At 40.8% G+C, this 17,571-nt stretch overlaps 1 protein-coding gene across 1 annotated transcript in view; it reads left to right on the top strand.

Annotated features, from left to right (window-relative positions):
- The window catches only part of LOC126215083 (F-box/LRR-repeat protein 20-like), a 75,034-nt gene extending 57,463 nt beyond the window's left edge, over window positions 1-17,571 (top strand). Inside the window, exons 6-8 of the mRNA XM_049941731.1 lie at window positions 2,285-2,547; window positions 9,699-9,947; window positions 17,359-17,571. Coding sequence (XP_049797688.1) covers window positions 2,285-2,547; window positions 9,699-9,936 — 501 coding nt within the window. The 3' untranslated portion in view covers window positions 9,937-9,947; window positions 17,359-17,571. The remainder of the gene's footprint in view (window positions 1-2,284; window positions 2,548-9,698; window positions 9,948-17,358) is intronic.

Genomic DNA, 17,571 nt, shown 5'->3' with positions numbered 1-17,571 from the left:
TCAAAAGAAATTAGGAACTAGAAACTGTCCTCCAGGAAAAGAAAAAAAATTGTAAGTAGTAGGTTAAAATATTGAAAAGGTTACTAAATATTTCGCAGTACAATGTATTTATCATTTGCTGTACCATTGAAATGACATAGGTAGATGCACTGCGAATTGCAAGATGTTTCTTTGAACAGAACTGCCAGAAACTCATGGGAAGAGACTTATGTGTAAGGCTTTGTTTCTAAGAGTGCTTCAAAGTTCATCACACCGATCATGTACATTTTAAACATGTTAAAGGTCTGTTGTCAACAGTTCCTGAAGGTTTGATTAACTTTTGACAGATAATGATGATAATAATAATAATAATAATAATGTCATATGGCTTAAAGGCCTCATGCAAGTGTTTAAGTTGCATGCCATTTCGATGATGTGTGTGTCCCTGAGCTAACAGCATCTGGTGCTCCCATGTAGGCACCCATCCAAGTACTAACCGGGCCCAACATTGCTTAATTTGGTGATCAGGCAAGAACTGGTGTATTGAACATGGCAAGAGCATTGGCAGGTTCAACAAATAATTCCTGAGCTGGAACCATTGAACTAAAATACTGAATTCCTGCACCAGCCAGCCATGTAAACTGCTGCCTAGGTTTGAGAATGTAAACTACTGGCTTGAATGGTTAAAACTGCTTTCTGGAGGGTCACAATGTAAACCACGTCATTAGAATAAACAGACTCAATGTGATTGACTTCACAGGGATTGTCCAGAAAGTATTGCTCATATAGGTTCAACAACTTAAAATTGTTTAAGCATGACCCTTCTACAGCATTACGTTTTTGCCATTATTATTTCTCTGCATCATAAGCTTTCTGGAATACCTCAATCAGATACTCTTCAGGGAAGCCGTCAAAGTAACGTGCACATTGTCCATGACTAAAGATGCTTTCCTTTGAGGTCCCTTTTCGGCCAAAGAAACAAAAACAAAAAATGTCTCCCAGGGCCATGTCGGGACTGTAGGGCAGCTATGGCACTTTTGTCACGCTTGATATGTGTTAGGTAGAGTGTAACAACAAAGCAGTGTGAGTCAGCATGTGTCATGGTGCAGTTTCCACAATGCATGGAACTCCTTGTGAATGTGGGCAACTCTGTGATTCAGCCTCTGGAGCACTGCCTTACAAAATTCAGCCCAGGGGGTACCAACTCATAGTGTACTATCTCCTTTGCATTAAAAAAATGCCACAGTCGCAGGTTCAAATCCTGCCTTGGGCATGGATGTGTGTGATGTTCTTAGGTTAGTTAGGTTTAAGTAGTTCTAAGTTCTAGAGGACTGATGACCACAGATGTTAAGTCCCATAGTGCTCAGAGCCATTAAAAAAAATTACAACAATGCGCATGGACTTCATCCTGGACTTGTTCATGCGAAGCTTTTCTTGTGCAGCGAAGACACCGTGTGCCATTCTGCACTCTGCTGCTTTGACTCTGAGTTATACTGAAAGACCCGTGACATCCCCAAGTGGTCATGTTGTCGAGGAAATTGGGATCATCTTCACAGAGTTGCTGGAATTCTTCACACACTTCCACTCGGTGTTGATTTTGATCATTGGTCAAAAGCCTAGGCACAAGTTTTGTGCAAATCTTCCACATGGCTGAGTTTACCAATACAGTCGCATGGAGAACAGTTTTCGGCAAGTCCAATATTTCTGAAATCAAGCAAACACTCATTCGATGGTATGAATTCAGTAACTGGCACACACAAGTCGCAGGGTCATCCATTCATGATGTTGACGTGTGCCCCGCACGTCTTTAAACATCATGTGCCACCTGTTTGACTGTGATCTGGAAAGGAAGTCATCCCCAAAGGCTTCCTTGAGCATTCCAAAAGTTTCCAGTGGTGTCTTGTTGAGCTTCTCGTGAAGCTTTATTGCATAGCATTGCCTAAAGTTTTCTATATTGTGAGTTTGACACAACTGCTACATAGAGGTTTGTGAAAGAAGCCATCCTAACCCTACAAGAGCATGAAGGCAATTGAGTGACCTACTGCTGGAAAGCTAATAGTCCCCCAGAAACGATCTGGCCACTCTACAACATGTAGTCAAATCAAAAAAAATTGCAATGCATTAGTTTCTGGACCCACCCTGTATATCTCTGTCACCACTGACATGAGGACCTACTCCATTCTGCTCACAGACAACTTGGTGTCCTGTACACTTGGCACATATCAGACTGGTGCTAGGAGAAAACAGTGAACAGGTTAATTTGAGAAGGCGGCGAGAAGTAAGCAAATGAGTTATCGGTTTTCAGAAGAAGCTGGACTTGCGCAGCAGTGGCCTGGCCGTAGACGACGACGCACTGTTGGCAATCTGTCGGTCTTGCTTGGAGCTGTGCGAGCTTCTGCTTGGTGGCTGCAGGCAGATCTCAGATGCAGGGCTCCAGTTGCTGGGCAATGGGCTGGAGACACTGGACCTGTCCAACTGCTGCTCGCTGGGTGGAGGCGCCATCACGGCCATCGCCAGGTGCTGCCCAGGGCTGCGAAACCTCCAGCTCCAATGCCAGGACATGTCCAGGTGTGTGTGTGTGTGTGTGTGTGTGTGTGTGTGTGTGTGTGTGTGTGTGTGTGTGTAATAGTTCCTTCTTGTATGTGTCTATCAGGAGTACTAACAAGGGAACCTCCCAATCGCACCCCCCTCAGATTTAGTTATAAGTTGGCACAGTGGATAGGCCTTGAAAAACTGAACACAGATCATTCGAGAAAACAGGAAGAAGTTGTGTGGAACTATGAAAAAAATAAGCAAAATATACAAACTGAGTAGTCCATGTGCAAGATATGCAACAACGAGGATAACCTGAAACAAGGCGCGCCGTGGTCCCGTGGTTAGCGTGAGCAACTGCGGAGCGAAAGGTCCTTGGTTCACGTCTTCCCTCGTGTGAAAATTTTTCGTCCTTTATTTTCGCAAAGTTATGATATATCCGTTCGTTCATTGACGTCTCTGTTCACTGTAATAAGTTTAGTGTCTATGTTTTGCGACCACACCGCAAACTTACAGTTCGGAAAATATTCATTGACCTTGTTATTGAAGTCGCGAGCTATATTTGCTGGATTCATATTGCCCACGGAATACATCTCACGTATTTAATGCACTCCCGTCCAAAGTTGCGAACAGTCAACTGCCGGCCCGGGAGCCTCGTTAGCAGGAATACTCTCTCTTCCGTGCGCTGTTGTTGACTGACGTCGTGTGTTCCGATGTTTGTTTAGGTGTAGCATCCTCATGCTACGGCGCAGTTACCTCGCATCGGACGGACAGATAATAATTGTCTAAAAATAAGAAAAATAAACTCTTCACTCGAGAGAGGAATTGAACCCAGGACCTCTTGTTCCGCAACTGCTCACGCTAACCACGGGACCACGACGCTCCTGAGCTCGCGTCCACCTTGATGTTGCATATCTTGCACATGGACTACTCAGTTTGTATATTTTGCTACTTTTTTCATAGTTACACACAACTTCTTCCTCTTTTCTCGATAGATCTGTGTTCAGTTTTTCAAGGTCTATTCACTGTGCCAACTTATAACTAAATCTAAGGGGGGTGCGGTGGGGAGATTCCCTTGTAAGCATTTCACCTTGTGAAGGTAACTACTTGCAGGTAATTCTTTGTCGTAATTTATTAGTTTTCTGAATTGAATTTTCCTTTGATACCAAATATGAGGGGTGATAAAAGGTAATGGAATGTTTTGTTTCTCTTAAAGAGTTTTTATTTATTGATCAACATCAACTTTGTCCCCTCCAACGTAATCCCCTTCAAATATAATACACTTATGCCAGCACTGTTTCCAATCTTGGAAGCACTTTTCATTATAGTGTTCAGCTCCTTCAGCGATTCTGTTTTTAGCTCCTCAATGGTGGAAAAATTGTGTCCTTTCATGGTTCTCTTCAGCAATGAGAATAGAAAAAAGTCAAAGGGGCTCCTGTCTGGTGAACACAGTGGCTGAGGCAAAATAACAGTTCTGTTTTTTGCCCAAAAATCAGGAACAAGTACTGAGGTGTGAGAGGGGGTATTATCATGACACAATTCCCACAAGTGGTTGTGATCCCATTGTAATCAAAGAAAACAGTGAGGAGAACCACATGTGATCGATCTTGGCTCTTCGGATAGTTTCCACTGGGATGATTGGGCCTTGGTTTCGATGTCATACACATATACCCATGTTTCATCAACTTGTTATATCCATGAGTGGAGCCAAGCGTGAATTGCATTGTTAATAACAAAACAAGGAACTGTTAAGGCATTGTTAATAACAAAAAGGGAAACTATAATATCAAAAGAAGCAACAGTAATGTATTTAGGCGCGGCGAGAGGAGCGACAGACCTGGAAGTGGGCTGGCTGGCTGGTGCCAGGCTGATGGGCAGCCAAGTTTGATAAAGAATTAAAAGCTATAAGCTATATAGGCACAAAGAGGGCTCTGTGTACCTCTGACAACAGGGTGCTTGGCAAGGATTAGGGCTAAAGTTAATAGGCGAACAGCACTTTTGGTGAGAGAGAGAGAGAGCATGTGCTGAGAGGGAGAAAGAGAGAGGGTCTTTGATGGGCACAATACTACATCATGAGAAGCCGATACAGGGCTTAGGATGCAGTGTGTGACCCTATTAAGAGAGGCATCTATACCCCTCCTCTCAGCCTCTGAAGAACAGTACACATTATGTCATGGCAATTGCCAGCAGGATCAAAGGGGAGAAGTATACAAAACTTGTCAGCAAGACACTCTGAGAGAGAGATTGGTAGTCAGAAGATTGGTAGAAGAGTGCTAGACAGAGGTCTGATGCAAGGAGCTGGAGGGAGAGCCAGGGCTCATTGCAGAGTTAGCATCCGGTGCTGATGATCAGATAGGCAGCAGCTGTGGGACTCTGGATTAGTCATATGGGTCACATGTGAAGAGCAGACAGAACAATAACTGTTGTTTGCAGTCTCTGTATCAGACTTGGCTGCTCATTGGAAACATCTCAGCCAGAGCAGTTAGGATTTCATTCTGTGTCTGAATAATCTGCAGATTGTTGAATGATGTTTCTGGAGAGTTACTTCTGTTATCTCCGAGCCTATTTACCTTTACACCAGAGATTTTAACTTCTTAGCTAGTTCAAAAGTCTTCCTTGCACTACGGCCAATCACCTAATTTGTTGTTACGAACTGTGTTGTTCAGTCTCAAGTAAAACCCACGCTTGGGACGCAACAAACTATTGTAACCGTGTTTAGAAGCTCTGGATTGTTGTTGACTTCAGTCAGCAATTCCTGAGTGATGTCTACATTATGTTGTTTTTGGTTGCAATTCGAGTATTTCGGAACAAACTTTGCCGATACACATTTCATGCCCGAAATATCCAAACAAAATGCTTCGCATGAGCTGCAGGATATGCAGAAACCGTCAGCAAACACTCTGATGGTGATTCAGTGACTCTTCAGAACATTTTCTTTACTTCCTCCACATTGTCATCAGTAATTGACATGCTAGGGTGTCCAAGGCAATTCAATTTTTCAAGCAAAATTTAATGCAAATTCTTTGATCTACTTTTTTTAAAAAAGTAAAAATTCATCAGGCATTCGAAAACACATATAACCTTTTTAGCTATCAACAAACTAATTATTCAAAACAGCTGAAAATACAAACCTACATCAAGAATATGTGTACCAACAAGATAAAAAACCTTTTTTTTTTTTAAATTGGATGTATAAAAATGAGCCAAAAAATTATGACCACCTATTTAATAGTGTGCTGGGCCACCCAGGAATGGAGTTCAGCACCAGTTCTGCATGGTACGGATTCTACAGGTCCTCGGTAGGTTTCCCGTGTTTCGTGGCAACAGATGTATACACACATGTCGCACAATTCCTGTAAATTAAGAGCTGATGATATGTGCATGCTGATATCATTCCAGATGTGGTCCGTCAGGTTCAAATCAAATGAATTTGTTGGCTGAGAGATTCATGTGAGTTCACTGTCATGCTTCTGAAGCCACTGTACTACATTTCTGGCCTTGTAATACTGACAGTTATCATGCTAGAAGGTACCATTGCCGTCAGGGAAGACATTGAGCATGAATGGACACAGTTAGTCCATAATAATGTACTGCAGTCCACAACTTTCATGATCCTTTAGAGTACTGCCACAGTTCCCATGGAATCGCAGCTCCATGGTGCAATGAGCGGTCAAGTAGCTGTCTGCCAGGATGATGGCATAACCAGACACGACTATCAATCTGTTGTAACAAGAAACATGATGTTTCCTGTCAGGCTCCAGTGTTGAAGATCCTGTGCCCATGGCAATCATAATTGGCAGTGTTGATGGATCAACATTGAGACACGCATAGGCCATCTGCTGCACAGCCCCACATTCAACGATGTGCTCTGAATGGTGTGCTGTGATATGCTGCTTTACAGAAAAGGCAAGCTGTCGACACCCACATTCTGAATTAAGTATGGACATCCAACAGCTTGTCACCCATTGTCATTTGCCCTGTCCTTCAACCACTTTCCTGTGATGCTCATGACAGTAGAGCATGCGAAATATTTGTCTGTTACATCTATTCTCGCAAAAGGCTTTTTACAGGCAGTTCAGGTCTTGTGTAAAGTTCACCTTTGGAGCAGATGGTGGTGGCTGCTGAAAGTGTGCAGATACAGGCCTATGTGCACAAGTTTTGTATATGCTGCAGCTCAGAAACCCACAGGGTTTTTGTGGATAAAGTGTCACGGTAGGGGAAGACACTGCCTTCAAGTTCATGACGGAGGTCAGAAAAGACTGTGCCTCGCTCTTCTGTGACATCTTTGTTGACCAAAAACCATACAGGTGCCTCAAGTGCAGTCTGTGCAGAAAACACACTCATACATACCAGTACCTGCACACTTTTGACCACCACTACCACTCTGAAAAGTGGACTGTTCCGGGACCGGGTTCATTCAGTTGAATCTCTGACACCAAAAACTTCACACAACTTAACTGCCCATGAAAGTGTTGTGCGAGAGTAGCTGCAACAAACAAATGTTGTGGGCACTTTCTGGAGATAGCTGCAAGCTGAACTGTACGAATGAGGAGAACAAAAAGTGGCTTGTTTTTGCCATGTGTTGTATAATTACATTCAGTGACACCTCTATCATCATGGAGACCAATGGTGCCTAGTATAGTGTAATTACAGAAGCTGTAGAGACCAAAATATCCTAATTTCAGAAGCTATAGAGACCAAAATATCCAATAACACCTTCAGTATAGACAGCGGTTTGCACCTGAGCACAGTATGCAAGCTGCCCATCCCAAGATTAAAGAGGTAAGGCAGATGCATGATGAAAACACTGGCTTATACAGTGACAGACGGAGCACCAATGGTGTCACAGCCGGTACTACGCCCATGTAGGGAGAGGCCCAGCAACCGCACGGCACTTAGTTGCACTTGACAGTGACTGCGATTCTGGGAATATTTTATTCAATGCTCGTCTTTCCTCATATTTTTGTTTTATGTAAATATTATTGAGGACAATGCTCAAGCAAAGAACTACATCTGCAATATAGCTTAGCACTTTGTACTGGGGTGGGGAATGCCAGTAGGGGAGGAATCGATCAGAAGTGTTGTCAAGAGTCTTGTCATGCCTCCTTCATGCTCCACCAGAGAGCACTCTTCTCTCCCCCCACCTGTATCCTGTTATCCATTCCCCAGCTGCATTCTGAACTGAGATGGCAGTCGTGTGTGTGAGATGTGCTTGCTTGTGTGAGTGTTTCCTTGTCTGAAAAAGGCTTTGGGTCAAAGTTAAATGTGTAACAGTGTTTCCGTTGTTTCTGTCTGCATTTCAATGTGTCATCTTTATGGCAAGCAGCAGTATTACCTTTTGCCTTATATTATCAATTTCATTCAAATGAACAAGTCAGTAGAGTAAATGATTTCATTCTGTCCAAGTTTGAGGCCCTATCACAAATTCATTACTGTGTTGACTTAGTCTCAGGTAAAGAGGAAACAGTGCATCACCCTACTGAATTTTTAAATCGATGCTGCCTCTACTGCATGCATTAATACCAAAAGTAGGTGCACCTACTATTTTATTGAGAAATTTGAACACATCTCAATTTGCCAGCAGAACAAAGCACTGAATAACCAGTGTCAAAAATATTTTGATTGAGTGCTGGACAAACTGTTTTGATACCAGGAACAACAATAATACCCACAGACTTACCTTTCCTGTTCGGATGGCTCCAATTCCCCATTACACTTACTCTTGGTATAACAATTAACAAAGTACAAGTCCAGACACTGAACATTGCTGGAATTGAACTAAGTGCGCGGTGTTTGTCATATAGCCAGTTGTACATGGCCCTGCCACGTGTGACATCGCTACGTAATATGTTCATTTTTGCACCTGATCAGTGTTGTATACAAAGAAATATATTAAATATGCAGATAATATCTGCTGGGCCATAGTTAAAAGTAAACAGTGAGCTTTTAAGGGCTTCTTCTAGAGGCTAAACTCAACAAACTTTGTTCAACACCATTATTAAAGTCTGGAGTTAATTTTCCATAACCTAACAGTGTTCTTTGATTTTTAATCATAACCCTAAGCACTGCCCTATAAACAAAATTATTGCAACATCAGACAAGTCATTCAGCCGTAGGCACTTAGTGCTAACCTTGCAAAGCCAGTGTGGATCGCTAGTCCTGTATAAATTTGGCCTGCAGCATTATTTAATGTAAAGAGTAATACAAATTAAAAGAATGTTCCGAGTATGGTATACAGCTGCAACAGTGTCACAAACTGCCATTACAAAATAAGCTGCCTCACCTGAAGGTATGTGCTGTGGGCTTACCACAACAGGGAAAGTCTATATGTGCTGTGTGTCACATTATATTACAATCTGTTTTCATTTTGGGGAAGTGTATGATCGCGATACAGATACATTCATATCAGAGTAATAGATATGTGTATTTATGCTGTAAGGTAAAAATAAACAAACTTTCTTCCCTTCTCATCCTGTCCAGTAAGACTACCCTTACCCGGGGTTCTGGGTGACTTTTCCAAACTCTGCCCCTTTTCGTAAACCTCACCAGCCCTTTCCCTTCACTCTTCTTCCTTCACTTTCAACTTGTCTACCAGAAGAAGGAGCGACTAGCCCTGAAAGCTTGCAAACTGTTATACCTTTTATGTGTGTGTGTTCTCCTGCCTCCTCTTGGTGAGTAGATTTTTTATCTCTCCAAGTACATTTTCAAACATTCTGTAAATATTTTCTGTTATTTAGACCACAATATAAGCTCAAAGATTAAATGAAGCCATCAGTTATAACTCAGGATGAACTGACATCAATCAGTTATAACTCTGTCTAAACTGACATCAACAAAGAGGGGTATATCCACAAGAGTTGTGGATTTGGGTAATTATTGATGGGGCCTCAGTTAAATGCTTCAAAGTAAATATAGGTAGATCTAACTTGGAACTGAGATTCTTTAGTAAGGGTTCACACCATCACATGTCAACTGCCTGCCATTACCAGTATGTCACAGCAGAGTGTCAGTGCACTGGTAGTATGTGAGTTGTGAGATGTACATAGACATGTAGCAGTAGTGCATTCAACCAGCCCACACCTTGTTTGACCGAGCGTTAACCAAGGGAGCAGCTGAAAATCTTTGTATTAACACTGTAGAAATTTTTGCTGTGTATCAGTTATCTGAACTAAACATTTTCTCCACAGATTACGTCCTGGATTGCGCCACCTATTAGGACTTAAAAAGTTAGAGACGCTGGACTTGACTTCCAGCATTGTGTCCGTCTTGCCACTGGGACTGTTCCCGAAACACCTCCACAATCTGAGGATGCTCAAACTCTCCTTCTGTGAGGGAATTGGTGTAGGTGGGTTACGGGTGTTGCGTACTCTGATGCCCCAGCTGAAGATCGTCATAGGTGACCTTGTTGGGCCAGAGGATCGGTGAAATTACAAAAGGTAAATCTGTCTGCAATAATATAGCTTGGTGAAATGTTTATGTCACCCACATCTTTTCAAGTATTGTCCTCTTAACGTGTGCGTGCACGCGCACACTTACACACACACACTCACACACACACTTTTCAATCCCCACTGTCTTACCATACACAGGTATTTTACACATTTCTCGCCAACTCTTACATTTTCACTGCATATCAATTAAGTTTCACATAAATTTGGAATTATCATGACACAAAATATCAAATCAGTTTTGTAGAGACTTCATGTTGCTGCCACAAACCATTCTAATATTAAAGTACAAAAGTCTGTAATAGGTTAGCAACAAATGCTGCCTATAGAATAAAAGAAAAACTGTTTGGTTCTTCAACACCAGTGTACGCCACAGGGTTGGAAATTAATGGAATTTCTATTAGATGATGAATGCACTTTGGGAGAGTTATGCTGTTCATCTGTTAGTAATAATCACCTCTGTTTTTTGAACAAAACATTAATGCAAAATTTTGTACAAAAGTGTCATATACCTGCATTACTTTACAAACTGCCATTTTCCACTCGAGATGTGTCTGTGGTGAGTGAGTGACCTTGAGCCAAGATTAATGTAGCCACTATTAATTCTTATCTTTGTGCATAAAAAACAACTTCTGTCTTTTCAGGAAATATTTTTCACGCATGAATAACCTCATACTGAAGCTTAGTCTTTCAGTACTGGTCACTAAGAAAATTTACTGTTTTCAAGATCACCATAACAGTGGAAAAAAATAATCAAACAGCGAAGAGCAATAAACAACCAAATAGGAATACCAAAGACGCATATGGGAGACAAAAAGGACACTAGAACCCAAGTGCACATAGCAATAGTAAATGAGTTGGAAGAAGATGGGAAACAACGACTATGTAACTTAAGTTAGAAAGCCAAGGGTTGCATGCAGCAAAATAAAAACACAGTACCACTGGCAATTTGATAAGTCCTGAAAGTAACATAGAGAAGGTGGCCAAATTTATGTACCTATGAGAATATATAACATATACATCTACATACATATGTCACAAGCCACAGTATGATGCATGGTGGAGGTGATTGTGTACAACTGCTGGTCAGTTTCCTTCCCTGTTCCGCTTGTAAATGGAATGGGGGGAAAACGAGTGACTATATGACTCTGTACAATTACTGATATGTCTTCTCTTGTCTTAGCAGTCCTTATGTGAAATGTATGTTGGTGGCAATGCAATCATTCTGAAGCCAGCTGCAAATGCCAGTTCTCTAAATTTTCTCAATAGTGTTTTGTGAAAAGAACATTGTCTGTCCTCCAGGGAGCCCCATTTGAGTTCCCAGGAACAGTGAGGTGGTAATAGAGAGGATAATGGAGATAGGGCGAGCTTTCTGTATGCCTCCCTCCCACACCCCCTCCACACACAAACAGTAAAATAAATACATACAGAACAAAGACCACACATTGTAAGGCAATGGTGGTAAGGCTGTATCATATGTAGATGAGGTGGTAACATGAGGAAGACCGGACATGGATCAATTAGAGAAAGAAGAGAGAAAAATATTGAGGAAAATAAAGAGGCCTGACAACAGATGCAAAGACCTGTCAAAGAACTGTACCATACCACTAGGAAAAATATCAGGAGAAACAAGACTGAAAAGGGTGAGATACGTGGGACATGTGATCAGGATGCATATGAGCAAGAAAGGGGGGGGGGGGGGGGCTGGAGTGACAATAGGAAAGACGTGAACCAAGTGCTAGTGGGTTGTTAAATTTGGGAAGGATTGCTCAGAGATGAGGATCAAGGTGAATGGGAAGCAAAATAGGAGACGGAAGTGCATACCGCCAATATGCCAGATGTCAATGACAGTAAAGTGCAGAGTGTTGCCAGTGGAGCAGACAAGAGAAGAGGATACTGAAGATCTCAGAAGAAGTGTGTGAGAGAAGACAAGAAAAGTGTGAAGAAGTTTTGAGGGAGAAGAAGAAATCTCAATCTATGAATGTGCTCCACAAGATCATACAGAGGCCATAATGAAAGAGGAAGCCACCTTTCAGAATACACAAAACAGTATCAGATGTTCATTTTTCCAATAATGGTTAATTGGCAAGGTGTAGCAGTGGTCAAGGCATCGGATTGGCATTCCAGAGAAACGGACTTCAGAACCATTAGGGCCATCTTTATTTAGGTTTCCTTAAATCTATTAAGACAAATGCTGGGATGGTTCTTTTGGAAAGTACATGGCTTCCTCATTCATGTCGTACATAAGTTCATGCTTTGTCTCTAAAGTCTTCATTGCCTTCAGGATGCTAAACCTTGATCTACCTACATCTATTTGACAGTGATAGTAATCTATAAAATTACAAATATTATCTTTCTGGAAATTGTCCAATGTTGCAATTTACTTATTCTACAAGTGCTTTTTCTCTGGTATCTTCATCTTTGTCGTGCAGTGTTATCACAGAGTTCATTGTATTTTTGTGTCCTTTTTCTTACAAATGTTTTAAAGATTTAAAATTCCCTTCACTGAGTAATCATTTTTCTCCTTTTACAAACAGTTTGGTGCTTGTCTATGTATCATGCTGTTCTTCCTCTGTTTAGCTTCAACTGTTGAACTTTCACCCTTCACTACACTAGACGTAGTTGAAAGAAAATAGAACTGATCCATAAAATTTGGGAAATCAGTCATAACCAAACTTTGTCCTGCAGTTGTATGGACCAGTTAATACACCATGAGAATGTGAAGGTACAAAATATAATTGAATTATAACTAAAAAAATAAACTAGACAAAAGTTAACAGCTGCAGATTGTGGCACTTGTTTGAACAAATGATGCTTTTCGTCTGGCCTCTGAAGTCACTCTTTGTTCATAACTAAAAAACTAAACTAGACAAAGTTAACAACTGCAGATTGTGGCACATGTTTGAACAAATGATGCCTTTCTGAAGTCACTCTTGGGTCATTCCAGCAACTGGCAGAGAAGGTTGAGAATCCCAGCATTGCGCAAGGAGTTTCAATGAAGCTTACAGCTTGTAGCATTGTCGCCAGAACTGATTGTTGCTCTTTGGTTCTGAGTTGAGTGGGAGGGCTGAACCAGAGACTTAGAAGGTTCTGTAATGAGCTAGGCTGCGACTTTCTGGACTTCAACGTAGGGGTAAGAACTGAAGGGTCCCCCTAAATGGGCCAGTTGCACGCTGCACATCAAAGGCCACTACATATGTAGCTGACTTTGTGGGGTGCACACAAGAATTTTTTGGATTAGGTGACTCTCCATTGAATCCAGGTAATGATAGCTGTAGCAGATCCAGAAGTATTAGTGTAAGATCAAAAGAAATTCCTCTCAAAGGAGAGTGAGTTAAAATCCTAATGGTTAACTGCTAAAGCGTTCGCAGCAAAGTGCCGGAGTTTTGTATTTGTCGCAATCCAGCAAGATAGAAATTGAAGCTGCACATGAAATTGTTTGAGGTAACTGTAAACTTGAAGAGAAAACCTCAGTTCACTGGTATGTAAGTTCCTCAATCATATTGTAATAATTGGTGGACATTTTAATCATACAACAATCAATTGGGGAAAATTAGAGTTTTGTTTATGGTGGGCATGATAAGACATCCAGTGAAACATTACTGAATGCTTTCTCTGAAAACTACTTAGAACAGATAGTTTGGAACCTTACTCATGATGGAAGTGTATTCGAGGTAATGGCAACAAGTGGGCCTGAACTTTATGAAGATGTCCACACCAAAACTGGTATCAGTGACCATGAAACAGTTTGTTTTATTTGTTTGAGGGTGCAGAAACAACTAAGGCCATAAGTGCCCAAGCCATAACCTTAGATGATCAAGAAGTAAAAGAACTTGAAAAGCGAGTATATGTCAAGCCAATTTGACGGAAGGAAAGTGAGCTAATAAAAAGGACTTCAATGTGGAGAAAGATCCACAAAATTGCTGTAGAAACAGCGGACATCCCGAACCAAAGATTAAATGTCCTGTATCATATTGCTATGACGGATAGAAAATAAAATGCGGTTGTGGCAACAATGATTAGCAAAGTACAAAGGAAAACTAAACGAGTAGAAAGATGTACATGTCCAGTAAACTAGACAAAAAATCAGTAGTGTCATATATCAGTGCAGTGCACTTGAGACTTTCAGAGCGGGGCAGGAACATGTAGAAGAACTATGGCTCAAGTACTTGACCATGCATTGGATAGATACATATCCAGTAGAACAATTCATAATAAGAGGGACTCCCCATGGTATACAATGACTGTAAAGAAACCTCTAAAGAAATAGAGATTACTGCATAACAGGTGTAAAATAAAGGATAGAGGTATAGATAGAGAGATTCTGAATGAAACGCGTTTGGTTGTCTAGAGAGCAAATCATGAAGCCTTCAGTGACTACCATCAAATGATCTTCCACAAAACCCAAAGAAACTCTGATTGTATGTAAAGGCTGTTAGTGGCACCAAAGGTAGTGTCCAGCTCCTAGCAAATGAGACAAAAACTGAAATTGGAGGTAGCAAAGCAAATGCTGAAATGAAATGCTTAACTCTCTTTCCAAACGTTCCCTTGAAAAGAAAAACCCAGAAGAAGTGTCCCAATTTAATCCTTGTATCACTGAAAAGATGAATTAAATAATTATTAGTGTCAGTGTTGCTGAGAAACAACTGAAATCATTAAAACTGAATGAAGCTCCAGGGTGCAATGGGCCCTGTCAGATTTCATACTGAATTTGTTGCTGAGTTAGCCTCTCTATTAACTATAATCTATCATGGATCCCTCGAACCAAAAAAACCTGCCAGTATTAGGAAGAAAGCACAGGTCACAACCGTTTACAAGGGTAGTAGAAGTGATCCACAAAACTACTGCCCAATATCCTTGACATCGACTTGTTGTAGAATCTTAGAACATATTCTGAGCTCAAAAAATAGTAAGGTGTCTCGAACAGAATGCCTCTCCATCCCAACCAGTATGAATTCCAAAATATCGGTCATGCAAAACCTAACTCAGACTTTTCTCACATGACATACTGAAAGCTTTGGATCAAGGCAGAAAGGTAGATGCAGTATTTCTTTATTTATGAAAAGTATTTGACGCAGTACCACACCTACGCTTATTGTCATGAGTGTGACCATATGGGATATCAATCTAAATTTGTGACTGGAATGAGGATCTTTTGGTAGAGAGGGCACAGCACATTATCTTGGATGGAGGGTCATCATCAGATGTGGAAGTAACTTCGAGTGTGCCTCAGGAAGTGTATTGGGACCCTTGCTGTTCATGTTGTATATTAATGACCTTGTAGAGAGTATTAACAGTAACCTCAGATGTTTTACAGATGATGTGCTTACCTGTAATACAATACTGTCTGAAAGAACCTGCATAAATCTTCAGTCAGATCATGATAAGATTTCAAAGTGGTGCAAAGACTGGCAACTATCCACGAGTCACTGTAGGAATTGCTCAACTTGTGCAAATACCTGAGTGTGAAACTTTGTAGGAATATGAAATGAAATGATCACATAGGCTCAGTGGTGTGTAAAGCGAGCGGTACACGTGGTAGAATACTGGGGAAGTGCAATCAGTCTACAAAGGAGATTGCTTACAAGTCACTCATGCGACTGGGTCAAGTCACTCGTGCGACTGGGTCTAGAATATTTCTCAAGTGTGTGAGACCTGGGGGATATTGAACATATTAAGAGAAGTGCAGCATAAATGGTCACAGGTTCATTTGACCTGTGGGAGAGTGTCATTGCGATGTTGAAAGAATTGAACTGGCAGATTCTTCAAGATATACGTTAACTATCCGAAGAAAGTTTACTAACAAAGTTTCAAGAACTGGCTTTAGATGATGACACAACCCCCTGCACAGGTCTCACATGGGGATTGTGGGGACAAGAGTAGAAAAATTACAGCACACACAGAGGCATTCAGTCAATCATTCTTCCCTTGCTCCATATGTGAATGGAACAAGAAGAAACCCTAATAACTGGCACAATGGAATGTATCCTCTGCCAAGCACTTTGTGGTGGTTTGCAGGGTATAGACGTAGGTGTAGAAAAGCACTGGATTGAATACGACAAACTTGTTGATTATTACGCACCCACATTTTGACTAAAACTCTTGGGGCATTTAATTTTGAAATAAAAGTAATTGTGAAACTGATATCCGTACTGTTTTGTAGCAATACTGTTAAGGATGACTAAAGTAAGTTTAGTCGCCCTATAGAAGACCACTGCAAAGGTGGTCGAAACATCAGTTTCATAGTTGTGTCTAGTATTTCAGAATGATGTGGCCTAATGCCCAGAAGTGTTTTATTCAAACTGACCCTGACCATGGAAGCCTATGCACTTCCACCATCACATTTGTTTTTGAATGTGATGGCACACCTCCTGCTAGCTGCTTAACTGCTCAGGCAATATCTGTCATAGGCCGACTCTCTCTGGTCACTGAGCAACGAAACAGTGCTACTGAACTGTGGGCACCAAAGATTCATTTTCAGGATGTGAATGTATTCTTTATTTACTCTGTTTGTTACTCAAGAACAGCCACTTAATTAAATGTTGTCTCATATCCAAATAAACAGGGCAGAAAAATTACACTTTGTTGTGTACTACATACCTATTATCAATTTGTAATGACTCACTGTTACAAACACATTATACACAAGAGCGTGTGTAGGTACAATTCTCTTGTGAAATGCACTGGTAACATTCTTTTCCCCCCTCAGATATTAAAAAGCAAATTGTTTTTTAATCATGAGCCCTTGGATTATATATTAATTTTGAAACATTATTTGATTAATGAGTCAGTGTATTGTCATTTCAGTGCATATGCTGACATTGTACCAAGAATTATGAATCCAGTAAACAGGCAACTTGATAACATTGATTTTCAAGGTTTGTACAGAAAATGACAGGATAAGATTGATAAGTTCACTTGTCTATTCGTCTTAAGGACTGTGTGATCTGGCCATCATAACTGAAAACAATCCTTCTGAAAAATCTAACGCATACCTAATAGTCCTCAGAATGTGACGGCACACCTCTTGCTCGCTGCTTAACTGCTCAGGCAATATCTGTCATAGGCCAACTTTCCAGTGCTTTATTACTATATCAGATAGTAGTATTGGTAATAGTAGTAGTAATGAAAAATCTAATGAATACCTAATAGTCCTCAGAATGTGACGGCACACCTCCTGCTCTCTGCTTAACTGCTCAGGCAGTATCTGTCATAGGCTGACTTTCCAGTGCTTTATTACGATATCAAATAGTAGTATTAGTAATAGTAGTAGTAATTGGTTATATGTGGCAGTAATAATAAGTAAGGTGTATACAACTTGTTGCATTCTTTCTTGGATATTTAAAGGAATAAATTGTTCCTGTAGTTACAATTTTCAGTGTGCTTTGTTTCTTTCTAGGTCATGCACTTGTATTCAAGTAAGGAACAGAAACTGATGGGTGCTTGCAAGTGCACTTGATCATAACAGGACTCTGTGGGAAAAGGTTACCGGCAGAGAGTTCTGAAGAAAAAGTTTGTGGAATTTTCTTGTAGTAGTCAATTATACACGGGTCTTCCATAATTATTTTATACGTGTTATGCAGCTTTCGACAAGGAACTTTCATATTTTTAA

Source organism: Schistocerca nitens, chromosome 12 (assembly GCF_023898315.1).
Source record: "Schistocerca nitens isolate TAMUIC-IGC-003100 chromosome 12, iqSchNite1.1, whole genome shotgun sequence".
Taxonomy (NCBI): domain Eukaryota; kingdom Metazoa; phylum Arthropoda; class Insecta; order Orthoptera; family Acrididae; genus Schistocerca; species Schistocerca nitens.
This window is presented reverse-complemented; position numbering and strand designations above follow the sequence as displayed.